This window comes from Heterodontus francisci, chromosome 2 (assembly GCF_036365525.1).
Source record: "Heterodontus francisci isolate sHetFra1 chromosome 2, sHetFra1.hap1, whole genome shotgun sequence".
Taxonomy (NCBI): domain Eukaryota; kingdom Metazoa; phylum Chordata; class Chondrichthyes; order Heterodontiformes; family Heterodontidae; genus Heterodontus; species Heterodontus francisci.
The window spans coordinates 132481846-132509049 of record NC_090372.1 but is presented as its reverse complement, the minus strand read 5'-3'; the positions used below and the strand labels follow the sequence as shown (position 1 = coordinate 132509049).

The window sequence follows — 27204 nt, the reverse complement described above, 5'->3', positions numbered from 1 at the left end:
CACTTCCTGCACATGTGATCGCCTCGGCCATGTGAAGCACCCATGACTCCCCACGTCACAGAATGGGGATTCCACGCAGTCGAGCTGTTCTGCCATGCCTTAAGATGTTTTCAGATTATTTACTTTAAACTGGAGACCAGAAAGTAGAAAGTAAAATTACTCACCAATCAGCTCCTTCTGTGTGTATAAGGTAGGTGCTTAAAGAGTTCAAGAAAAAAACTTTTACCTTTCTTCTACCTTTTTTCTATAATCCAATTATTAACCTGCCTTTCCTAAAGGTATTGAATGTGTCAAGCTCTTTACAGACACTTACGCTAGATACTCACCAACCAATCAGCTTACAACTTTGCTTGACATCAGGAAGTTGTTTCAAACTCAGTGTGCGCTGATTCCAAGGAGCTCCAGATGTGTGTCTCTCCGACTCCCAGGTAAGTGTGGGCCTTGAGCCTCAGTCCCGATTTATAGTCTCCTGCTCCGGACTGTTTCCTCGCAGGTCCGATGCCACTCTGACTTCCAGGTAAGTGTGGGCCTCGAGCCTGAGTCCCGATTTATAGTCTCCCGCTCCGGGGTGTTCCCTCATAGGTCCGATGCCTCTCTGACGCCCAGATCATAACAACTTGCTGCATATTTTTTTTCCCTCTTGTCGCCTCTTTATTTTGCCAATCACCTTAAATCTGTGTCTTCTGGTTACTGACCCTTCTGCCACTGGAAACAATTTCTCTTTAATTACTGTATAAAAACACTTGATAATTTTGAACACCTCTGCTGAATTTCCCCTTGACCTTCTCTGCTCTAAGGAAAGGAACCACAGGTTTTCTCATCTCTTCACATAGTTCAAGTCTTTTATCCCACTCTAGTAAATCTTCTCTGCACCCTCTCAAAGGCTTGACACCTGCCTCAAGTGTGGTGCCCAGAATTGAACACAATACTCCAGCTGGGGTCTAACCAGTGTGTTCTAAAGGTTTAGCCTAACTTTCTGACTTTTATACTCAATGCCCCTACTTATAAAGACAAAGATTCCATTTGCCTTTTAAAAGCCTTCTCAACTTATCCTGCCACCTTCAAAGACTTGTGTATGGAAGTCCTCTAGGTCTCTCTGTTCCTGCACCCCATCTAAAATGCCATGTGTCTACCCATTTCACCAGTCTATCCATGTCCTCCTGAAATCTGTTACTATCCTCCTACCTGTTATTCCATTTCTGAGTATCATGACATCAGAAAATTTTAAATTATGCCTTCTATACCCAAGTACAAGTCATTAATACATATCAAAAAGAGAGTGATCCCAACATTGACCCCTGGGAGACACCATTGCACATTTCCCTCCAGTCTGAAAAACAACTGTTCACGTTACTGTCTGCTTTCTGCTGCACTGGCAGAAATCCCTTCCCAGCCTAAATTTTTTCAAGGTCAATTCAGCTGTCTCTGTGCAATTAGCTTGAAACAATAACTAAGCTATTCAAACATAAACATGTGTAATTAGTCAATAAATATAACTATTTGGCAGCTCCTTTTTCAATTTAGATATATATTCAATTTCCAAGCTACCCAGTGACGGTATTAGCCCAAAGCTTTTCAAAAAATCTTTGACTTGGAGTCAAAAAAGGTAGTCTATCTAAGTGACTCTGATGAGAATCAGATAACAACACTTCAGTAATTGGTCAGAATAATAAATTAAAAGTTTTGTGCATAAAAGTGAATTAGAAAGTATGTTTAGCGTTTGTAAATCATTTATTTTTCCTAATACCTTGACTACAATCTGCTGATGTTATGTTATTGTTTGCTTTTTCAGTTATTTAATACATTTGGAGTGCAATTTTTATTTTTAAAAGTGTCTTTTGGCTGCTTAAAAATAGGACAGAATTAAACCAGTAGCTCTTTTTTATCCTGGGTGCGACATCAGACAACAAGGCTAGCTGTTGGGTTGAGTATGAACACTGCTGAGGATGTAAGCAGCAGCAGTTACTTCCAACAGCACAAGTCAAAAATATATAGCATAATAATGGTGTGAGATCCAAAAATGTATAACGATAAGTTATTTTTTCAATACAGAACCTCATTTGTTGAACACACTTTACAAGTAATCAAAATAAAATTTACAGTGCAAAATATACACTCACAAGTTATTTAAGAATTATATTTGATATAGTGCACAGGAATTATTGATCTACATTATTCTCTGGTCAGCAAAATCAGCACAAGTCAGGTCATTCACAAAAATAAAATTAATTTAGCACAATTACATATTACAATGAAAATGTACTTCTTTACAGAAGACATATTATTGACAGCCTACTTGAAGGTCAATGGCAATCTCCTTTATGTTCTGCCAGGCATATTGGATGTGTTTACTTTCAACCGTACGTGCACATATAGCGAAACGGAGCACAAACTTGTCTCGAAGTTGGCATGGCACAATGTGAATCTTTCTCATTTCGTTTATTCTTTGAATGAGTTTTTCATTTAGATCGTTTGAGCCCTAAAAAGAAATACATCAGAAAGTGCATATTTTAATTCATTGCAAACTTACTAAAGTAGAATAATAGACTTACAGCACAGAAGGAGTCCATTCAGTCCACTGTACCTGTGTTTGCTCTTTGAAAGAGTAATCATGCTTCGTCCTATATCCCTGCTTTTTGTCCATAACCCTGTAAATTCTTCATCCTTGAGTACCTGTCTAAATCCCTTTTAAAATTATTTATGGAATCAGTTTCCACCACCTTTTCAGGCACAGCGTTCCAGATCCTGACAACTCTCTGAATGAAAAAGTTTGTCTTGTTACGACCAGGTGAGAAAGGTGTATAGGGGTCCTTCTCAGCCTTCATCTGGTCTTATTGTAACAGGGTTTAATTTTAAACACATCGTGTTTTTCGGTCCCCCTTGGTGAATCCTTGTTCACCGCTTTCCAATTATCAGGCAAAGAAACCAGCACAAACACACTTTCTTAGGTTTAAAGAAGAAAAGTTGAAATTTATTAAACTTGAACTTAAACTCTAATTTGGTTGATGCCTACGGACACAACATGCCCACGTGAGCATGCAGACGCGTTATACACATGCAGATGGAGACAGAACAAAGCAGAAGAAATGATGTGGAAAAGTTTGAGGCAATATCTGAAGAGTTTTTGTTATGGTTTTTCAAGCTCACTGCAGAGTCCTTGATTGTAGGTAGATCTTGCTTTTCGTTAGGGCCCAGTATTCTTCTTCAACCTTGTTCACTGCAGTAGACTTTTCTCTCTTGGGATTCATGTGTATTCAGTGGATTCAGAGTCTTGTTAGAGAAAGATGAGAGAAAACAGGAAAGATCTTCTCAATCCATGAGCAAACAGTCTTTCTCAGTTCAAACTGTACAATTCAGAAAATCCCAGGTTACCTAGCAGGTTAGTCATGTGACCAAATGGTCTGACCACCTGAACAGTCTCTGGAATGTTCCTCTTGCACACAATACCTGGTGATCAAGGTTCATTGTGGATTGAATATATCGGGGAATGGTCCTTTGTCCTTCCAATCACAGTCTGTTAATATGCAAATGTATTTTCCAGCCACGGCTGAAACAAGTCCTTTCTTCACTCCAGTAACAGTTTAAAATCAATGTTCATGACAAAATTAATCTGCCTCATTCTTGGCAAGTGGAGGCCTCGCATGACACTCTTCATCGCCCCTGTAGATCTTTTGCAAATAATTTTAAATTTACAACCTCTGGTTATTGGCGCACTTGTCAGAAGGAACAGCTTTTCTCTATCTACTCAATCAAAACCCCTCATCATCTTGCAAAGCTCTATTAGGTCACCTCTTAATCTTCTCTGTTCCAAGGACAACAGTCCTAACTTTCCCTCATCTCTGGTAACATCCTGGTAAACCTCCTCTGGATCCTTTCTAAGGCCTTTACGTCTTTCCTGAATTGTGGTGCCAAGAACTGTCCACAATCTTCAACTGAGGCCTAACCAGTGATTTATAAAGCTCCAACATGATCTCTTTGGTTTCATATTCTATTCCTCTATTTATAAACCTATTTATAAACCATATGTTTTTTAATCACCTTATCAACTTGCCTTGCCACTTATAATATGCTATCTTTCCATATTCGTCCTCCCAAAGTGCATCACTTCACACTTGGCCGCATTGTACTCTATCTGCCATGCTTCTGACATTCCACCATCATGTCTGTCTTATTCTGAAGCCTATAACTGTCCTCATCACTATCTACTGCTTTGCCAAGTTTCATATCATCTACAGACTTTGTAATGCTGTTTCCAACATCCAAGTCTTGGTCATTTATAAACATTGAAAAGAGTAATGGACCTAAATCTTACCCTTGGGGAGTGCCAATCCCAATTTGAAAAGCTCCATCCATCCACTACCGCCCTTTGCTTCCTGTCACTGAGCCAATTTCGTATTCGTATTTGGAAAATGCCATCTGAAAGTCCATATATACATTTATTGCAGTACCTTGATCACCCTTTCTTGTTATTTAATCAAAGAATTCAAACAAGTTTTACTATTACTTTTACTATATTTCTCAATCTGGTCACTGCAATTCTGGGATTTTTAAATTTTACTTTTTATTTATTAGTAATAGAATAAAATCAAAAGGACTAGTTTTGTGTTTTTTTGGAATCTGCTGTGGGTTTGAGCAATCATTGCAACACTGGGATGGGAGATTTTAAACTGAGGTATAGTGTATAAAGGTTCCTTCAAAAGAAAGGCTTGCGATAGCTTTAGTGAGTGTGCTCATAAGTGAGTTTTCCCTTATTAGGAGCTCCTCTTCTTGCACATTGTATCGGGTCCTCGTCAGGCTCCTGGTTTTTATCTTGTTCTGCTGGCATTAGTCTTCCTGCTTATCTTCAGCTGCCTCTCTGGATGATGACTTTTCTAGTAGCCAGATTGTGAAGCATGCAGCAAGTCAAAATGATTCAGGAAACCATTGCAGGTCTGCACTGTACTGCATCATTGATCAATTCAAGTATCTGAATTGACCCTTTAGGCTTTTGACTCCTCAAAAAGTTGTCTGGATTTCAATCCCAATGATTTGTAAACATGGGGCATAATTTTCCCACCATGGTGAAGGCAGGTTTGGGTGTTCCTGGGGAAGGAAAGTCTCGTAAATTGGAGTTGGGTCGGGATCCCGACTTCTCCTGCCCTTTCCAGCTTTCCCTGGAGCGGGATAGAAGGAATACGGGAAACCTTCTTGGATCTGTCGATAAGTAATTCAGAAATGGTTGAGGTTGTTAAGAAGCCAATTATGAGATGTTTTAAATAAAAACAAGAAAAGTTGGAAATACTCAGCAGGTCTGGCAGCATCTGTGGAGAGAGAAGCAGATTTAACGTTTCGGGTCAGTGACCCTTCTTCGGAACCTGCTGAGTATTTCCAGCTTTTCTTGTTTTTATTTCTGATTTCCAGCATCCACAGTATTTTGCTTTTATGCGATGTTTTTACCCTGAATCCTGGATTTCCCAGCCGGAACCTGTTTTCAAACCTGTCAACAACTCGCCAGGGTCACCGAGGCAAGTGCACAGTGGGAAGAGCTTCTTTAGTGAAACTGACAAGCTGTGAAGGCTTTGATCAGTTACACTGAAGATCTCGAGCAATAGCCATTGAAAGACTGCTGATCAAAGCACGTCTTCTTTCAGAGAGTGCTTTCCTGCTTGACAAGTGCTTGCCAACTTCTTGGAAGGCACTTCACCTGTCTTGCACTTCCCTCGCCTTCTGCTACACTTCCCTGCTGCCAACCTTCACCATGGCATGGCAGCAGCTTATGCAGCTCCACCTTCCACCTCTGTTGAGGGTCAAGAGCAGAAGCCACACCCCTGCCAACAGCTCCAGCAGCAGCAGGAGCAACACCCATAGCAACACCAGCTGCCTTCTCCTCAGCCACAAGCCTCTCTACAGGGCAGATGAGATGGACACTAAGATCCAGCTGGAAGGAGGCAAGACCATCAATATAGGGTCTACAGGCAGAGGATCAGCTCTCTCGAAATGTCTGAGACCAGTGCCGCAGGAGGTTCGGGCTCTCATGGGAGGTCACTGCTGACATCCGCAGCCTCCTGCAACAAGACCTCCTTCCCAGTGAAACAGGTGGGGATGCATTGCCAATGGCCATTGCCCCCACACCCCCCAATGGGTCTCTGCCTATTGCCAAGTTACGTGCTGTCTTCTCCTGCATTGAGGGAAAGCAAAGAGGTGTGGGTAGTTGTAATGGCTTGTGTGGAGAGGAAGGAAGGACACCATTTGTGGAGGATGACCTTGAGGCATGGGTGTGAGAGAGCAATAAGCTGAGGGTGAGTGTGAGTGTTGGCTGTTCAAATGGGGATGTGAGGTGCCTGAAGACAGAGGAATTTATAAAGTTACAAGGTGTGTTGAACTCAGCAGTGGTGTGCAGGAGAATTTTGGGCAAGTCAGAATGTGGGGGTTGGCACCTGAAAGTGCTACAACATATGTATCTACCCAACAATGTGGAAAATTGCCCAGGTATATCAGGTCTACAAAAAGCAAAACAAATCTAAGTCATCAACTACAGTCCCACCAGTTCACCTTCAATCATCATCAAAATTATGGAAGGTGTTGTCGACAGTACTATCAAGCGGCATTTACTCAGCAATAACCTGCTTACTGATGCTCAGTTTGCGTTCTGCCAGGGCCACTCAACTCCAGACCTCATTTCAGCCTTGGATTAGAGGTGAGGTGACAGTGACTGCCCTTGACATCAAGGCAGCATATGACCAAGTGTGGCATCAAGGTGCCTGAGCAAACTTGAAGTCAATGGGAATCGTTGCAGTCACACTTCGCATAAAGAATGATGGCTGTTGGGGCCAATCATTTCAGCCCCAGGACAACGCTACAGGAGTTCCTCAGGACAGTGTCCTAGGTCCAATCATCTTCAGTTGCTTCATCAATGACCTTCCCTCCAACATAAGGTCAGAAGTGGGGATGTTCACTGATGATTGCACAGTGTTCAGTAACATTCACTACCCCACAGATTTTTTTTTATTTGGTCGTGGGTTGTGGGCTTTGCTGGCTAGGCCAGCATTTATTGTCCATCCCTCATTTTTTTTATTCGTTTGTGCTATGTCGGCATCATTGGCTAGGCCAGCATTTATTACCCATCCTGAATTGCCCTTGAATTGAGTGGCTTGCTCGGTCATTTCAGAGGGCATTTAAGAGTCAACCACATTGCTGTGGGTCTGGAGTCACATGTTGGGTAGACCAGGTAAGGATGGCAAATTTCCTTCCCGAAAGAACATTAGTGAACCAGATAGATTTTTACAACAATCCACAACAGTTTCATGGTCACCATTAGACTAGCTTTTGAGAATGCTCATTGAATTGCCCTTGAGAAGATGGTGGTGAGCTGCCTTCTTGAACCGCTGCAGTCCTTGGGGTGTATGTGCACCAACAATGCTGTTAGGAAGGGAGTTCCAAGAATTTGACCCAGCGACAGTGAAGGAACAGAGATATAGTTCCAAGTCAGGATGGCGTGTAGCTTGGAGGGAAACCTGCAGGTGGTGGTGTTCCCATGCATCTGCTGCCTTTGTCCTTCTAGGTGATAGGGGTCACAGGTTTGTAAGATGCTGTCAAAAGAGCCTTGGTGAGTTGCTGCAGTGCATCTTCTAGATGACCATACCCCTATGCAGCAACACCCAGATAATATTCAGGTTTGGGCTTATAATTCACAAGTAACATTCGTGCCACACAAGTGCCAGACATTGACCATCTCCAACATGAGAGAATCGACCCATCTGCCTTTGATATTCAACAGCATTACTATCACTGAATCCCCCACTATCAACATCCTGGGAGGTGCATTGACCAGAAAGAGAAACTGGACCAGTCATAAATACTGTAGCTACAAGAGCGGGTCAAAGGCTGGGAATTCTGCGGTGAGTAACTCACCTCCTGAATCCCCAAAGCCTGGCCACCATCTACAAGGCACAATTCAGGAGTGTGATGTAATACTCTTCACTTGCCTGGATGAGTGAAGCTCCACCAACACTCAAAAAGCTCAGCACCATCCAAGACAAAGCAGCCCACTTGATCGGCACTCCATCCAGCACCTTAAACATTCACACCCTACACCACCAGCCCACATTGACAGCAGTATGTATTATCTACAAGATGCACTGCAGCAACTTGCCGAGTCTCCTTCGACAGCACCTTCCAAACCCATGACACTGCCACCTAGAAGAACCAGGGCATCAGATGCATGGGAATACCACCACCTGAAAGTTCCCCTCCAAGCCACACAACATCCTGACTTGGAACTATATCGCCATTCCTTCAGTGTCGCTGGGTCAAAATACTGGAACTCCCTCCCTCACATACACTATATGGACTGCAGCGGTTCAAGAAGGCGACTCATCAGCACCTTTTCAAGGACAATTATGAATAGGCAACAAATGCTGACCTTGCCATTAATGTTCACATCTCACGAATGAATTAAAAAAAAATTGTCATTTCTTCCTGAGGTTCTGGATCCTCTTGGTACACTGTCTCTAGATTGGAGGGAGCACATTCCTGCTGCTGAATTACAAGCATATGAACATACGAACTAGGAGCTGGAGTAGGCTATTTGGCCCCTTGAGCCAGCTCCACTATTGTATAAGTTCATGGCTGATCTGTTTGTGGACACAACTTCACTTTCCTCCCCACCCCGATACCCTTTGACTTCCTTGCTTGTCAAGAATCTGTCTACCTCTGCCTTAAAAACATTCAGTGACCCTGCCTCTACCACTGTCTGGGGAAGAGAGTTCCACAGACTCACGACCCTCTAAGAGAAAAAAATTCTCCTCATCCCTGTCATAAATGGCAGACCTCGTATTTTTAAACTGTGCCCCTTAATTTTAGTCTCTCTCACAAGGGGAAACATCCTTTCAGCATCCACCATGTCAAGTCCCCTCAGGATTTAAACTTAAATAAGGGCAATTATGAAGGCATGAAAGCAGAGCTAGCTAAAGTGAACTGGCAAATTAGGTTAAGCCAAACATCAATAGAGATGCAGTGGCAGACATTTAAGGGGGATATTTCGGAATACACAGAATAGATACATTCCAACGAGGAAGAAAAATTCCAAGGGGAGGACCCACCGTCCATGGTTAACTAAAAAAGTGAAAGATAGTATCAAACATAAAGAAAAAGCATATAATTGCACAAAGATGGGTGGCAGGTCAGAAGATTGGACAGAATATAAAAAACAACAAAGAAAGACGAAAAGGTTAATAAGGAGGGAAGGATAAGGGTACGACAGAAAGCTAGCTAGAAATATAAAAACAGGCAGTAAGAGTTGCTGCAGATATTTAAAAAGGAAAAGAGTTAACAAAGTGAGTGTTTGTCCTATAGAAAGTGAGTCTGGGGAAATAAGGAGATGGCAGATGAACTGAACAGGTATTTTGCATGAGTCTTTATTATCGAGGACACAAATAATATCCCAGTAATGGCTGTAAATCAGGAAATAGAAGGGAGGGAGAAAATCAAGAAAATTACAATCACAAGGGAAGTGGAACTGAACAAATTGTTGCAGCTGCGGGCTGACAAGTCCCCTGGTGCCGGTGGACATCCTCCTAGCGTTTAAAAGAAGTGACTGGTGAGATGGTTTTAATTTTCCAAAATTCGCTATATTTGGGGAAGGCTCCATGACATTGGAAAATAGCGAATGTAATTCCCTTATTCAAAAAGGGAGGGAGACAGAAAGTAGGAAACTATAGGCCAATTAGCTTAACATCTGCCATAGGGAAAATGTTAGAAGCTATTATTAAAGACGTTATAGCAGGGCACTTAGAAAAATTCAAGGTAATCAGGCAGAGTCAACATGATTTTGTGAAAAGGAAATCATGTCTGATCAATTTATTGGAGTTCTTTGAAGAAGTAACATTTGCTGTGGAACTGGTGAATGTACTGTACTTAGATTTCCAGAAAGCATTTGATAAGGTGCCACATCAACGGTTATTGCGGAAAATAAAAGCTCATGGTGTAAGGGGTAACATTGGCCTGGATAGAAGATTGGCTAGCGAACAGGAAACAGAGAGGAGACATAAATGGGTCATTTTCTGGTTGGTAAGATGTAATGAGTTGAGTGCCACAGGGATTATTACTGCGGCCTCAACGTTTTGTAACTTCTATAAATGACTTGGATGAAGGGACCGAAGGTATGGTAGCTAAATTTGCTGATGACACGAAGATAGGTAGGAGAGTAAGTTGTGAGAAGGACATAAGGATGCTACAAAGGGATTATAGATAGGCTAGGTAAGTGGGCAAAAAACTAACAAATGGAGTATAATGTGGAAAAATGTGAAATTGTCCATTTTGGCAGGAAGAATAAAGAAGGATATTATCTAAATGGTGAGAGATTGTAGAGTTCTGAGATGCAGAGGGATCTGGGTGTCCTAGTGCATGAATCGCAAAAGGTTAGTATGCAGGGACAGCAAGTAATTAGGAAAGCTTATAAAATGTTATCGTTTATTGCGAGGGGAATTGAATACAAAAGTGGGGAGGTTATGCTTCAGTTTTACATGGCATTGGTGAGATCACATCTGGAGTACAGTGTACAGTATTGGTCTTCTTAATTAAGGAAGGATGTAAATACATTGGGAGCAGTTCTGAGAAGGTTTACTAGACTAATACCTGGAATGGGCAGGTTGTCTTATGAGGAAAGGTTGGACAGGCTAGGCTTGTATCGACTGGAGTTTAGAAGAGTAAGAGGCGACTTGATTGAAGCATACAAGATTCTGAGGGGTCTTGACAGGGTGGATGTGGAAAGGATGTTTCCTCGTGTGCGAGAATCTAGATCTAGGGGTCACTGTTTAAAAATAAGGGGTTGCGCATTTAAGATAGAGATGAGGAGAAATCTTTTATCTCAGAGGGTCATGAGTCTTTGGAACTCTTTTCCTCTCATGATGGTGGAAGCAGTGTCTTTGAATATTTTTAAGGCAGAGACAGATAGATTCTTGATAAGCAAGGGGGCGAAAGGTTATCGTGGTAGGCGGGAATATGCAGTTGAGGTTACAATCAGATGAACCACGATCTTGATGAATGGTGGAGCAGGCTCGAGGGGCCAAGTGGTCTACTGCTGCTCCTATTTCGTATGCTCGTATCTTATGTTGCATGTTATATGTTTCAATAAAATCATCTCTCATCCTACTAAACGCCAAAGAATAAAGACCCAACCTGTCCAACTTTTCCTCATAAGATAACCCTCTCGTCCCAGAAATCAGTAGAGTGAACTTTCTTTCATCTGCTTCCAATGCAGTTATATCCTTCCTTACATATGGAGACCAAAACTGTACACAATATACTAGATGTGGTCTCACCAATGCCCTGTACAACTGTAGCAAAACATCTCTACTTTGATATTCCATTCCACTTGCAATAAATGACAATTTTGCATTTGCCTTCTTAATCACTTGCTGTATCTGCATACCAACTTCTTGTGTTTTGTGTACTAGGACACCCGGATCCCTCTGCATCTCTGAGTTCTGCAATCTCTCTCCATTTAAATATTATGTTGCTTTCCTATTTTTCCGGCCAAAGTGGACAAGTTCACACTTTCCCACATTATACTCCATCTGCCAAATCTTTGCCCCCTCACTTAACCTATCTATATCCTTTTGCAGACTCCTTATGTCCTCTTCACAATTTACTCTCATCCCTATCTTTGTGTCATCAGTAAATTTAGCAACCATACCATCTATCCCTTCACCCAAGTCATTGATATAAATAGTAAATAGTTGAGGTCCCAGCACTGATCACCGTGGCACTCCACTCGTTACAGTTTGCCAACTTGAAGACGATCCATTTATGCCTACTCTCTGTTTCCTGTTAGCTAACTAATCCTCTACGCATGCTCATATGTTACCCCCCTATACCATGGACTCTTATTTTGTTTAGTAACGTTTGATGTGGCACGTTGTCGAATGCCTTCTGGAAATCCAAGTGCACACATCCATGGTTCCCCTTTATCCATGTTGTTTGTTACTTCCTCAAAACCCGTGCAGGCGGGCGAGGGCCCTTAAGTGGCCATTACGTGGCCACTTAAGGGTCTCGATTGGCCACGGGTGGGTGCGCCATTTCCCACCCCCCCCCACCTGACCTCCGTAAATTTATCCAGAGGTGGAATCGGGGCGGGTAGGCCTCCCAGAGCCTGCCGCTCAATTTTATGCTGCCCCCACGCCACCATCCGACTCGCTGGGGCGGTGTAAAATTCCGGCCTTCCTATCCGTTTTTACATTTCGAGCTAGCTTTCTCTCGTACTCTAGTTTCTCTCTCATTTTTCTTTTAGTCATTCTTTGCTTTTTTTATATTTTGTCCAATCTTCTGACCTACCATTACTCTTCGCTGAATTGTACGCTTTTTCTTTGAATTTGATACTATCTTTAACTTCCTTCGTTAGCCATGGATGGTGTGTCCTTCCCAGGAGTCTTTTTTTCACTGGAATGTATCTTTGCTGAGTGTTTTGAAATATTTCAATGTCTGCCACTGCATCTCTAGTGACCTATCCCTTAACCTAATTTCCCAGTTTACTTTCACCAGCTCTGTCCTCAAACCCTCATAATTACCCTTATTTGAGTTTAAGACACTAGTCTTAGATCCACTCTTCTCACCCTCAAACTGAATGCAAAATTCAATCATGTTGTGATCACTGCTACCTAGGGGTGCCTCTGCTATGAGGTCATTCATTAAACCTGTCTCATTACATATTACCAGATCTAGAGTAGCCTGCTCTCTGGTTGGCTCGAGAACATGCTGCTGGAAGAAACTGTCCGGAAAACACTCCATGAACTCACCTTCCAGGCTACCTTTGCCAATCTGATTTGTCCAATCTATCTGTAGATTAAATTCACCCACGATTAATGCCATACCTTTCTCACAAGCCCCCATTATTTCTTCCTGTATACCCCTTCCGACAGTGTGGTTACTGTCACGGGGCCTATAAACTACTCCCACAAGTGACTTCCGACCTTTACTATTCCTTATCTCTACCCAAACTGATTCTACGTCTTCATTTTTAGAAATAAGGTCACCTCTCTCTATTGCACTAATGTCATCCTTAATTAACGGAGCTACCCCTCCACCTTTTCCTAGTTTCCTGTCCTTCTGAAATGTCATGTACTCTTGAATATTCAGGCCCCAGCCTTTGCCATCTTGCAACCATGTCTCTGTAATGGCTATCAGATCATACATATTTATTTCTATTTGAGCGATCAATTCATCTGTTTTGTTACGAATGCCACGCACATTCAAATATAAAGCCTTTAGTTCTGTCTTTTTACTATTTACACAACCTCTAGCCTTAGCTGCCTGCACACTCTTAATTTTGTACATTCTGACCCTTCCTGCCATGCTGTGATTATTAATTCCCTTATTGCTACTTTGGTCTCTTGCCTTGTCCTCTCACTTTAATTTATCATACATTCTCTCATTTGATCCCTTGCCCCCACTATTTAGTTTAAAGCCCTCTCTACCGCCCTAGTTATACGACTCACCAGAACACTGGTCCCAGCATGGTTCAGGTGAAGACTGTTCCAATGGTAGAGCACCCACTTTCTCCTGTACTGGTGCCAGTGCCCCATGAATCGAAACCCATTTCTCTCACAACAATCTTTGAGCCACACATTTAACTCTCTAATCTTATTTACTCTACACCAATTTGCTTGTGGTTCAGGTAATCGGAAATTATTACCTTTGAGGTTCTGCTTTTTAAATTTAGCCCCCAGCTGCTCATACTCTCTATGCAGAACCTCTTTCCTGGTCCTACCTATGTCGTTGGTACCCACGTGGACCACGACAACTGGATGCTCCCCCTCCCACTGCAAGTTCCTGTCCAGCCCTGAGTAGAGGTCCCAAACCCTTGGTAACACAGCCTACTGGACTCTCGCTGTTGACTGCTGAGAATGGTTTCCATCCCCCTTGAATTAGAAATCCTTCCTATTACAGAATGGACACATCATTAATTAGTTGGGGAGCTCAAAGGTGGGATGACAATTTGTTTGCTGTGGTAAAGAGCAACAGCCAGGCACACTACTGAGAGAGTTGGGCTCCAGACCCGAGAATGGTCCTGCTGTTTTGACAGGTACAATAGTGAGAAGATTCCGCCCATTGTATCTGATGCCTTTGCCTCAACAGCAGCACTAATGCCGACTATGTCAGCAGCAATGAATGCCTCTCGGTCCTCTATTTCTGAGCCTCCACTGAAGTCTGTGATAGGAACATAGGAACAGAGGAGTAGGAGTAGCCATTCAACCTGTCGAGCCTGCTCCGCCATTCAATACGATCATGGCTACCTCAAGGCCATTTTCCCATGCTATCCCCATATCCCTTGATGTAATTAGTATCCAGATATCTATTGATTTCTGTCTTGAACAAAGAAAGATAGGAACATAGGAAGATAGGAACAGGAGTCGGCCATTCAGCCCCTCGAGCCATTCAATGAGATCATGGCTGATCCGCGGCCTAACTCCATATACCTGCCTTTGGGCCCATATCCCTTAATATCTTTGCTTAATAAAAGTCTATCTTAGATTTAAAATTAAGAACTGTTCTAGCTTCAACTGCTGTTTGTGGGAGAGAGTTCCAAACCTCAATGTTTGAGCTTCCACAGCCTTCTGGGGTACAGAATTCCAAAGCTTCACCACCCTGAGTGAGGAGATTTCTCCTCTTTTCAGTCCTAAATGGCCTATCTCTTATTTTGAGACAGTGCCCCTGGTTCTAGAACCCCTAGCCAGGGGAAACATCCTTCCTGCATCTACCCCGTTGAGCTCTGTAAGAAATTTGTATGCTTCAATGAGATCTCCTCTCATTCTTCGAAACACTACAGAATACAGGCCCAGCTTCCTCAATCTCTCCTCATAAGACAATCCCGCTATTCCAGGGATTAGTCTGGTGAACCTCCATTGCACTCCCTCTATGGCATGTATATCCTTCCTTAGATGAGGAGACCAAAACTGTACACAATACCCCAGGTGCTGTCTCACCAAGGCTCTATATAATTGCAGCAGGACTTCTTTACTCCTGTACTCAAAACCCCTTGCGATCAAGACCAACATAGCATTTGCCTTCCGAATTGATTGCTGAGCCTGCATGTGAGCTTTTAGTGACTCAGGAACAAGGTCATCCAGGTCCCTGTGGATATCAACACTTCCCAATCTCTCACCATTTAACAAATACTCTGTCTTCCTTTTTTTTCTACCAAAGTGGATAATTTCGCACTTAATCACATTATATTCCATCTGCCATATTCTTGCCCATTCACTTAACCTGTCCAAGTACCCTTGGAGCCTCATTGCATCCTCCTCACAACTTACATTCCCACCTAGTTTTGTGATGGTGCCAATCATTTGCTGGGCTACAATCCTATTGGCACAATGCACTTCATTGTATGTCAGTTGCTCTGAGGGGATACAATGGAGTCATGAGCTATTGCGGTAAGGTGTAGCCTTTGTCTGGGAGTAGCCAACCAGAACAGTGCCCTGGACTCGTAAACAGTCCTGTAATCTTTGCCTTAAAATTAAAAATGTTAATTGCCGCTTCCCAGGTAGCATGCTTTCACCTGCCTGATGACATGCTTGGCATTGCTTACAACCTGCACATTCAGTGAGTGCACCCTGATTCTGTAAAGGGACAAAGATGGTTCCATGAGCCCTGTCAATGGTTACATGAGCCACGCCAATGGCCCCACAGACCTGGAGAAATCCTGCCAACCTTTAAAAAATTATCCACTCTTTTTCAATGGCTGCACGATCCATTTGAATTGAGATTAATTGGGCAACTCTCTGAAACAGTCCATCAGTCACATCAGGTGAGCTTCAAATTGAACTAATGTGGCACATGTCTCCTGATGTAGCCTGAAAATAACCTGTGGGTAAAAAATTAAGTGCCACTGTCATTTTAATAGCTATATTTAGCACTAGGGCTGAAGGCTCTTAAATCCATGGAAAGGAGCTGGCACGACTGTTATTGTTTTCTTTGTAAATCACAACCTTCTGATGCACTGGCATTTTGATGAGATATGAATGCTTTATAGTGGGCATCTGTGGATTGACAATTTATGTCTGGGTGCCTTACCAATGTGACATCTCTCTGTGCTTCCTTATCATCCTCCTCTGCAAAAATAGAGGCTTGCCCAGGTAAAAGAGTATCTTTGGGGGTGCCAGAATCAAGAAAGCAACACTGGTAGAATATGCATCCCAGCAATGATCCTTCACTCAGCAAAATTCAAATTTAGCAGTTCTTAACGGAAAGAACTTCCAAAGCAAACAGATAAATTAAGCGAAAGTGCTGATACCTCTCGAAGACTGCAACTGATATATTGGTATTAATTTGTGGGGGTGATAACCTGACATTGTGGTTGTAAAGCAGTATTAAACAATGGATACTTGTTGCATGAGAATTTTAAGGGTGTGAATAGGTTTTCGGTAGACATTGTGGGGACTAGGCATCCCTCTGTAGTATTTAATATTAACAGTATTTTTGCTTACCTTCAGTCTGAAGCACACCAGTCCTAATACGACATCATTTACAATCTCAAACTGATCATCTTGACGTACCAAACTCTCAAACTCATGTGCCAGATCCACCTGCTGCAGCAAACACAACACAAATGGATGTTTAGATCCCAGTTTTTGATAAACATGTTTATCAGCAAAAATAAATGACACTCACACAAAGTGAAGAAAATTGGACAAAAATTGTCTAACATTGTCACCTGTCATGGTTCTGTAGTTTTTTTAATCAGAATATACGGTTTGCCTTTAAAGCTTGCGAGGGATCAGTATTGCTTTAAGAACCAGCAAGCCTCAGGAGTTATAGGAAGGTGCATTTTCATTGCCTTCGAAACAGTCATTTGGAGACTGCGATTCAAAGGGTGCATTCTTGTTACCATAGAAACAGCCACTGGGAGTGAGTCTCCTGCGATACATGTGTTATAATTCAGTTTTGAACTGGCATTTAGTTGAAGACAGTTTGTCCTAACAGAACACAGACACCGAGGATACAGCTGTGGTGTTTAGCACACCTGAAAAAGAGCTCTCAAACATTTAAACTGAAGGAATAATATCTTAGTCTGTTTAATTATTATTTCTCAAAATTCTAAAACATCAAGCCAAAACAGAGATCTCTGGTAATTTAATCTGAAGGGACGGAAGTTAGACTGTGACAATCTTTTATCCCTCAAAAACTCTAAAATCAGATTGATTCTGTTGAAAGTGTTTGCAAATCGTTAATTGTTGAAATTCGCTGGAGAAGGACTTCAAAGCAAGATGCCTCCCTGCTATTCTCCAGGCTTCAAGGGAAAGATGGGAGGTCCATTGCCTCAGCGATGGAAGAAGAGGTCTTCCTGCCTGACCAGGCAAGCTTGGATAGAGATCGCAGAGGTGGTCAGTAGCCGTGGGGTCACCTGCCGTAACTGAGTGCAGTGCAGGAACAGAGTCAATGATCTCCTATGCTCAGCCAAGATAAGTGGTGCAGTTCCAGAGAGCTTATTGTGATCTGCTGGGCCAGAAGCGTAATGCCACCTGGTTACCAAAGCCATTCCAATGATAGGAAGGTCATGGCAGAATGATGGCATTTGAGTGACTGTACATGTGAGACCAGTCTGCCTCATTTCTAACTCAGCCCAAGTGAGATCCATGACAGGTAGAGTCAGAATGAGAGGAGACACCCCCAGATGCTGATGAGGTGCCCACGTTAGTATTTATGTGATGCAGAGATGCTTGGAACTTGACAATAGCTGCATCCTGGATCGTAAAGGAGCAGAGGGCCCACAAGAGCAGGAAGGTGGCCAGGACCGGTGACCGGGTGCATGACCTGCAGACTTTGTCTCAGGTCAAAGAAGAGGCACTGCAGTTAGCCGGGAGCCGAGGAGGACGTGCCATATCCGTCATCAAGATCGGGGACCCAGCTGAAGAGAGTGATTATTATCAAACAAAGAATGATTTGAAATTCAATTTTAGTGAGATATGCATTGTGGTCATCATTGCCACATGTGTCACCTAATCTCTAAATGTCTGTTGTTTACATTGTATCTTGCAGGGCACCGCTCACAAATGAACCCAGACAATGATCAAATGACAACAACCTCTGAGGATGCACCATTCCATGACTCTCCTGCACCTTCTACCAATGCAGATACTTTCACTTCGATGGGATATCCGATCGGCATTAGATTCGGGATCACAAACTGGTGAGAGCACCACACACGCGCCCGAGCAGCTGGCTGAGGCTGAGACAGCCGAGGCCTCTGACAGTTGGAGGACTGTGGGTGGCCAGGCCCATGCTGAACCCCGGGTTGTTGACGAGCCTCTGGTGTCGACAGCAAAGGGCATGCTGAAGTTGCAGAGAGGGGTAAGGGAACATCTGGTGGATATGCCAGAGGCCATGCGCAGCCATGAGTGGACAATTGAGGTGCCCATCCATGCCATGACTGCTGCCATGTCACAGGCATGTGAGCACATGGCTTCATCCATTGAGAGGTTGGTGACCCTCTTGGAGAGTCACATTCCGCAGAAGCGCCACGACCTGCAAAACCTTGTCGGCCATGACTTCAAATCAGCAGTGGCAGGGCAAGGGAAGAATCAGGATTCTGGAGAGTTTTCCCACTCACAGTCCTTCTCCGGTGAGCAGGGAGGTTCCAACGAGCCTTGAGAGGGAGGAGGAGAGGATGTGCTCCACATTTGGGTTCTCCCCTCTGGGCGCACCGAGTGTGGACACGGACTCCTCAGCTGCTCCACCAGTAAGTCCAGCTCCAGCAGCTGTGATGCCTGAGGACAGTCCTGCACCAATGCAGAATGCCTTCAGGCAGCCAGGGCTCTCCAAGCCTCCAGCACCCAGAGGACAACTGCCGAAGTCATCCCAGGCCAAGTGGTGCCCTGATCAGCAGCCTGCCCCAAGTCCAGCTGCCAGCGCAGAGGTTAAACCGCGAAGGAGCACCCGCAAATGTATTAAAAAGACATCTTGACACACATGGGTAGCCATGGGTGAGACAGATATCTCATGTTTACATTAATTAAATGTGTTTTTCTGCTAATCATCAGGCTTCATTGTTTGAAAATCACATTCTGCCATGGTGTGATTGTGACTCCTGCAATAGCATCATAAGCCTTGGCCATGACTTCAAACCAGCAGTAGCCAATGTGACCACTGACAACATTAACATCAGTGCAAAAGACATGGCTAAAGCATTTGCAACAATCTTCAGCCAGAAGTGTCAAGTGGATGGTCCACCTCGGCCTCCTACTGAAGTCCCCAGCATCACACATGCCAGTCTTCAGCCAATTCGATTCACTCTGCATGATATCAAGAAATGACTGAAGGCACTGAATACTGCAAAGGCTATGGGCCCTGACAACATTCTGGCAATAGCAATGAAGACCTCTGCTCCAGAACTTGCCGCGCCCTTAGCCAAGCTATTCCAGTGCAGCTACAACACAGGCATCTACCCGGCAATGTGGAAAATTGCCCTGGTATGTACTGTCCACAAAAAGCAAGACAAGTCCAACCAGGCCAATTACGGCCCCATCAGTCATCAGTAAAATGATGGAAGGTGTCATCGACAGCGCTAACAAACAGCACTTGCTTAGCAATTAACCTGCTCAGTGACGCTCAGTTTGGGGTCCGACAGGGCCACTCAACTCCTGACCTCATTACAGCCTTGGTTCAAACATGGACAAAAGAGCTGAACTCAAGAGGTGAAGTGAGAGTGACTGCCCTTGACATCAAGGCAGCATTTGACTGAGTATGGCATCAAGGAGCCCGAACAAAACTGGAGTCAATGGGAATCAGGAGGAAAACTCTCCACTGGTTGGAGTCATACCTAGCGCAAAGGAAGATGGTTGTGGTCGTTGGAGGTCAATCATCTGAGCTCCGAGACATCACTGCAGGAGTTCCTCAGGGTAGTTTCCTGGGCCCAACCATCTTCAGCAGCTACATCAATGACCTTCTTTCAATCATAAGAGCAGAAGTGGGGATGTTTGCTGATGATTGCACAACGTTCAACATCATTCATGACTCCTCAGAGACTGAAGCAGTCCGTGTAGAAATGCAGCAAGACCTGGAGAATATTCAGGCTTGGGCTGATAAGTGGCAAGTAACAGTCGTACCACACAAGTGCCAGGCAATGACAATCTCCAACAAGAGAGAATCTAACCATCTCCCCTTGACATTCAATGGCATTACAATGGCTGAATTCCCCCACTATCAACATCCGGGGGGGTTACTATTGACCAGAAACTGAACTGGAGTAGCCATATAAATACTGTGGCTACAAGAGCAGGTCAGAGGCTAGGAATCATGTGGCGAGTAACTCACCTCCTGACTCACCAAAGCTTGTCCACCATCTATGGAATACTCTCCACTTGCCTGGATGGGTGTCGCTCCAACAACACTCTCGCAGCTCTACACCATCCTGGATAAAGCAGCCCACTTGATTGGCACCCCATCCACAAACATTCACTCCCTCCATCACTGATGCACAGTGGCAGCAGTGTGTGCCATCTACAAGATGCACTTCAGCAATGCACCAAGGATCCTTAGACAGCATGTTCCAAACCTATGACCTCTACCACCTAGAAGGACAAGGGCAGCAGATGCATGGGAACAACACCACTTGCATGTTTCCCTCCAAGCCACACACCATCCTGACTTGGAACTATATCACCGTTATTTCACTGTCGCTGGGTCAAATTCCTGGAACTCCCTTCCGAACAGCACTGTGGATATACCTATGGACTGCAGCAGTTCAAGAAGGCAGCTCACCACCACCTTCTGAAGGGCACTTAGGGATGTGCAATAAATGCAGGCCTTGCCAGCGACACCCAAATCCCATGAAGAATTTTTTTTTAAATGCCAATCTCCATGATGCTTCATTGCACCAATGATGTCACATGGGCACTGGCTCAATTTGTTGTTTCTTTCATGTTGGAAAGACAGATACTTTGGAGGCAGAGGACTTGAGACTACATGCATGATGGTGAGTTTTTGTAGTGTTATATACGACCAGATGAGGAAGGGGACTCAGGCTCCCCTTTTGCCCCTTCTCTGGTTTGACCGCAACAGGGTTTATCCTTTATTAACACAGGGATTGGATTAACCACCTCAGTGAGTGCTTGCTCCTGTTCCTCCAATATAATTGCAAATGAACCAATCAGACAGGTTTTCTTGAGTTTAGACAAGAAAGATGTAAGTTTATTAACCTTATCACTCTAAACCGGTTAAAATTATTAAAATACGTTCCGCATTCATACCCACATTCACACAAGATCCACACATACACATAAACAGATTACAGAGGGAAAAACCGATTTGGGCGGTTGAAGTAGAGTCTGTAATATATGGAATTGAAATACAGTTCAGTAGTCTCAGTGTTTTTAGTAGAAACTGTAGTCCTGAAGTCCTCGCTCGGCCACTTGCACAGTTCGGGCTTGCTTCTCAGGTTCTGGAAGGCAAAATAGGGGCTTTGATCCATGTCCCCTAGTTGTTGGCTGTGCTGAGCTGTAGATTGGAGGCTTTAACAACTGCAGCTTGAGGCTTCTCTGTATCTCTACTGGAGACAGAGAGGGTGAGAGGAAACTGTTCCCTTGATCGATTTCAGTTACAGTCTGCCTTCTTGAGTCACAACTCACAAACACCCAGAGTGATAACATTTGTGTCATCAGCAAATTTAGCAACCATACCTTCAGTCCCTTCATCCAGAGTTGCACAAGCAGTCACATGATATGGCCACCTCTTTGTGTTTTAATGGGAATCTTCTGGAATTTTCTCTGAAATTCAAGGCTCTCCCCTCAGGCTGCCCAGACATACTTGGTGGGGGATTGGCTCTTTCAAAGTTAATGGGTGTCGATGGCTTTTGATGACCACATTGACAAGGCTGTCTCAGATAATTGAATCAGAGAGCACCCCATTGTTCTGGCTAGGCTGAGTCAATCATGTCTGTCTCCAGTCTAATCCTCTGGTTTTTTTTCACATGCATCTTGGCTGCGAGCTGTTCTGCTTTCAAAGTTATTGGTAAAAATTTCCAATAAAAGTCTCAGGCAAAGTTCCACATGATGAAATTAATATTTTCCATTTGGCATGTGGGGTTTTCATCATAGTCGCAAGAATAGTAGCAATTCATGGATTGTGAAAATGTGACATTATAAGTCTCTGCCTTGCCTCCCTTGTGCATTGCTCACCATATCTGGCCTCCATCACTGCTCTGATCTTCCACGTGTGCTTGACCTTGCGTGCCCTCTGTGTCATCTTGGTTAGAGGATGTCTCATACTCTCGCATTTCTTCATCTTGCAAGACCTCCCCCTTCTGCAGTGCTATGTTAAGTAGAACACAGCAGATCACAAAGCTGCACAAAACTCTCTCTGGGGCATAATGAAGGGCTCCACCAGATCTATCGAGGCAGCGGAATGGCATCTTCAGCATATCAATGGCCTGCTCGACGGTCGCTCAGTTGGAGCCAGGGTAGGTGTTGCGCTCTTCCGCATCACTGCTGGGGTTCCTTAATGGCGCCAGAAGCCATGTCTTCAAGAGGTAGCCCTTACCCCAATGATTCCACCCCTGAAGGCGAGTGGGGGGAGTGAAAAGTAGTGGCACCTGGGACTGGTGAAGTACGTCTGAGTCATAGCAGCTGCCTGGGGAGCGGGCACGCACTTGTAGGAAACACTTTCTGTGGTCGCATGCTTATTGGACATTAATTGAATGAAACCCCTTCCTGTTTATGAAGGTGACTGGTTGGTCCGTGGGAACCTTTATGGCCACATGCGAACACACAATCACACCTTGGACCTGTGGGAATTCCACAATGACCCCAAATCTAATTGCCCTCTCGGCCTGACTCTCAGGGTCTTTCCTGTAGCATATGAAGTCCCCGGCCCTCCTGAACAGAGCATTGGTTACCTCCTTGATGCAGCAGTGCACTGCAGATTGAGAGACCACACACATGTCGCTGGCGGATCCCTGGAATGATGCAGAGGCATAAAAGTTTATGGCCACAGTAATCATCAGGGCCACAGGCATAGGGTGACCACCAAAACTGATGGGTCGCAAATCATCATTTAGCAGTATGCAGAGGTCTGTGATGGCCTCTCTGGACATCTGCAGTCTTCTCTGGCAGTTCTGCTGAGACATCTGCAGGTATGTCAGCCGAGTCCTAGAGACTTGTTAACATATCTGCGCTCTCCTTTGCCTTGGCAGCTGCTGTTGCTCGTGTCTGTGAGCTTCCTCGTGAGCCGCTGCTAACTCTTGGCTCCGCCAAGGGATCCAGGAAAACAGGGTGAATCATACTCATCTCTATCCTCCTTGGACCTTCGGCTTCCTTCAAAAGGTCAAGTACACCCATCTGGGCAAAGATTTGTGCTGTGGATAAAGGCAAACTGGTGGATGTATTGTACTTAGATTTCCAGAAGGCATTGGATAAGGTACCACATCAAAGGTTTTTGTGGAAAATAAAATCTCATGGCGTAGGGGGTAACATTTTGGCATGGATAGAAGATTGCCTAGCTAACAGGAAACAGAGAGAAGTCATAAATGGGTCATTTTCTGGCTGGCAAGATGCAATGAGTGGTGTGCAACAAGGATCAGTGCTGAGGCCTAAACTTTTTACAATTTATATAAATGACTTGGATGAATGGACTGAAGGTATGGTTGCTAAATTTGCTGATGACACAAAGATAGGTTGGAAACTAAGTTGTGAAGAGGACATAAGGAGGCTACAAAGGGATATAGATAAGTTAAGTGAATGGGCAAAGATCTGGCAAATGGAGTCTGATGTGGAAAAATGTGAAATTGTCCATTTTGGCAAGAAGAATAAAAAAGAACCTCTGATATGCAGAGGGATCTGGGGGTCCTAGTGATGAATTGCAAAATGTTAGTATGCAGGTACAGCAAGTAATTAGGAAAGCTAATAGAATGTTATCACTTATTGCAAGGGGATTTGTATACCTAAGTAGGGAGGTTATGCTTCAGATATACAGGGCATTAGTGAGACCACATCTGGAGTACAGTGTACAGTGTTGGTCTCCTTATTTAAGGAAGGATGTAAATGTGCTGGAAGCAGTCCAGAGAAGGTTTACTCGACTAATTCCTGGAATGGGTGAGTTGTCTTATGAGGAAAGGTTGGACAGGCTAGGCTTGTATTCACTGGAGTTTAGAAGAGTAAGTGGCAACTTGATGGAAACATATAAGATTCTGAGGGGTCTTGACAGGGTGGATGTGGAAAGGATGTTTCCTCTTGAAGGAGAATCTCGATCTAGGCGTCACTGTTTAAAACTAAGGGTTCGCCCTTTTCAGACAGAGAAGAGGAGAAGTATTTTCTCTCAGAGGGTCGTGAGTCTTTGCAACTCTCTTCCTCAAAGGTGTTGGAAGCAGAATCTTTGAATATTTTTAAGGCTGAGGTAGATAGATTCTTGATAAGCAAGGGAGTGAAAGGTTATTGGGGATAGGCAGGAATTTGGAGTTGAGGTTGCAATCAGATCAGCCATGTTCTTATTGAATGGCGGAGCAGGCTTGAGGGGTTGAGTGGCCTACTCCTGCTCCCTAAATTTGTAAGTTTGTATAAGCAGCACCTTACTCTATTAATCTGTTCAACATTGCTCAGTTTTGGTTCCACCAGAACCGCTCTGCTCCAGACCTTGTCACAGCCTTTATCTAGTGTTAGAGGTGCAAGGTGTCTAAAGACTGCTCGCTGCACTCCTTGGAATGGCTCATCCTATATTGGACCTTACCTTCACCCAGCTCTCATCTGTGCCTCGAATCAGCTGTTAGCATGGAACAGCGGCCACATCCCGGTAAACCGTTTCGACAGGTGGCCAAACTAGGCAAGAGTAACCATCAGGTCTCCTATCCATGGGCAAATTAGAGTTTGTCTACCCTGGCATGTGAAGACTGACTCTGGCAGATTGGGCCAATGAGACCAACGTAAGGTCTTGAAGACATTTCAGCACTGTGTTGTGGAACACATAGAGCTTGACAAGACACAGAAGACATCCTGGTCACCTACTGTGTCCAGATCTATCTCCAGCTGTCTTGACCCCTCTTGCCACTGGTAGGCCAGGACTAGACGGTGAGGCTGACGATGCACAACTCTCCCTCATTAAAATTCAATTCACGTGTCAGTCATGTCATCATCTTTCTGTATCCATCTGTTCCAAGTTCTGTGGCGATGGGAGAGCAATGTAGCAGTAGGTGTGGATTCACTGGGAGCTGTAGCTGTGAACCTGCACGTAGGCGGCTCAGGCCATAGGGTCATTTTTCACGAGAAGGAAACAGTAGTGGAACTCAACAGCCCACTGAGCAACTGAGCTTTTCTTTTTAGAAGCACACTGCTCACCTCCCTAGAATGAGGAAGGGGCTAGAAAAGGTGCCCCAGACATTCTCTGCTTCATTTACCTTGACCAGCAGGCCACAGTTGATGGGGATCCCATCAACGCGGTTGTAAGTCAATCTCAAAAAAGAAAGTAAGGGTGACACCGGTCACCATCGGCACATGGAACATGTGCACCCTCATGGACAATGCCACAGTCGACAGGCCTGAGAGAAGACCTGCTCTTTCAGTAGAGTTTTGCCTAGGTTCAACATCCAGATTGCTGCCCTCAATGAGATTCGTCTACCTGAGGAGGGTCAGCTCAAGGAAATCGGTGTAGGTCACACATCGGTATCCTGCCCTATTTGTAGCAGAACCTTCCAGGCGCTGATTGACCTTAACAGTCACCTACATACCCAGAGTGAACCCTACCAAATACCCTAGATGATCGGCATGGTCATCTTCGCCTTGAAGGACAAACAACAACATCCAGTGTTAAATGCCAGAGGAGAGGTGAGAGCAGCAGTCCTTTATATCGGTGCTGCATTTAACCACATATGGCATCAAGGAGTCCTAGCACAACTGCAGTCAATAGCAATCAAAAGGAAAATCTTCCAGAGTCAAAGGAAGACAGTCAGTTATTGATCTGCCTCCATTGCAATTTCCAATGCCTTTTTCCTTAATAATCTCCTAAGTATTGCCCTTTTTAAAATTTGTTCTCATGGTGTGGGGGATGCAGGCAAAGCTACATTTCTGTCCATTCCTAGTTGCGCTAAGAAGGTGAGGGACATTGTCTTTGAGCTGCTGCCGTCCTCACAGTGACAGCGCTCATCTGGTGAATGGTCACAGACCTGAAACGTTAACTTTTTCTCTCTCTCTCCAGATGCTGCCAGACTTATGTTTATTTATTTATTTATTTAGAGATACAGCACTGAAACAGGCCCTTCGGCCCACCGAATCTGTGCTGACCATCAACCACCCATTTATACTAATCCTACATTAATCCCATATTCCTACCCCATCCCTACCTTTCTTCAATTCCCGTACCACCTACCTATACTCGGGGCAATTTATAATGGCCAATTTACCTATCAACCTGCAAGTCTTTGGCTGTGGGAGGAAACCGGAGCACCTGGCGAAAACCCACACGGTCACGGGGAGAAATTGAGAAATTACGAACTCCGCACAGGCAGTACCCAAAATTGAACCCGGGTCGCTGGAGCTGTGAGGCTGCGGTGCTAACCACTTACGGAGCATTTCCAGTGTTTACTGTTTTTATTTCAGATTCCCAGTATCTGCAGTATTTTTCTTTTGAAGCAGTAATAGTCATTTAAATAGGAATTAACAGAAAAGGGAAACATAGCACAGGTACTACTCTGTCACTTCATCTACCACATTACCTTTGACAAAGGCTGATGCTGAACTGTGATGCTCTTTAAATCTTTCTAAAAACTTTCACAAGTTTTCCTCTGTATACCTGGAGAAAGAAAGCCTGAAGGGCTTCTCCCACCGATTGCCAGAATCCCAACTACTTTTAAGCCATTAAGATCTGTTGAGCTTTTCATTACATATTTGGCATCAAACTTCTTTGGTGAGTACACACACTCCATTAGTGGCCACATGAGACAGTAAGAAAAGGATAACTGTAGTTTTGATCAAAGTATAGTACACAGAGATTTTATGTGACGTACTTTCTATATTATATCTACATGAATCACTTTTGGTACCTTACCTTACGAATATATTCCTGAAGTCCTTTCACTCCATACAATCTGAACACAAACCACATTTTCAGAGAACGGAATCTGCGCCCAAGTGGAATCTGCCAGTGCTATATGTAAACAGTGTTAGTTAAAATATTATCTTCTAACTGCCGCCATTGTGATTTCTGTCCCATAAGGGCACCCGACCTGCACTGCTCATAGCCTCTGTA

The 27204-nt window shown here is 44.0% G+C and overlaps 1 protein-coding gene across 3 annotated transcripts in view; it reads right to left on the bottom strand.

Moving 5' to 3' along the window:
• Nucleotides 1-1725: 1725 nt before the first annotated feature.
• LOC137346938 (aromatic-L-amino-acid decarboxylase-like) overlaps nt 1726-27204 on the bottom strand; it is a 187536-nt gene continuing 162057 nt past the window's right edge. For 2 of the 3 annotated variants that reach the window (XM_068010897.1, XM_068010900.1), the window contains 3 exons: nt 27004-27102; nt 16464-16565; nt 1726-2479 (listed from right to left, as the gene is read on the bottom strand). In XM_068010897.1, the coding sequence (XP_067866998.1) occupies nt 2282-2479; nt 16464-16565; nt 27004-27102 (399 nt within the window). In that variant the 3' untranslated portion in view covers nt 1726-2281. Of the gene's footprint in view, nt 2480-4312; nt 4417-16463; nt 16566-27003; nt 27103-27204 lie in introns of all 3 variants that reach the window. The other variant, XM_068010908.1, reaches the window with a different exon arrangement.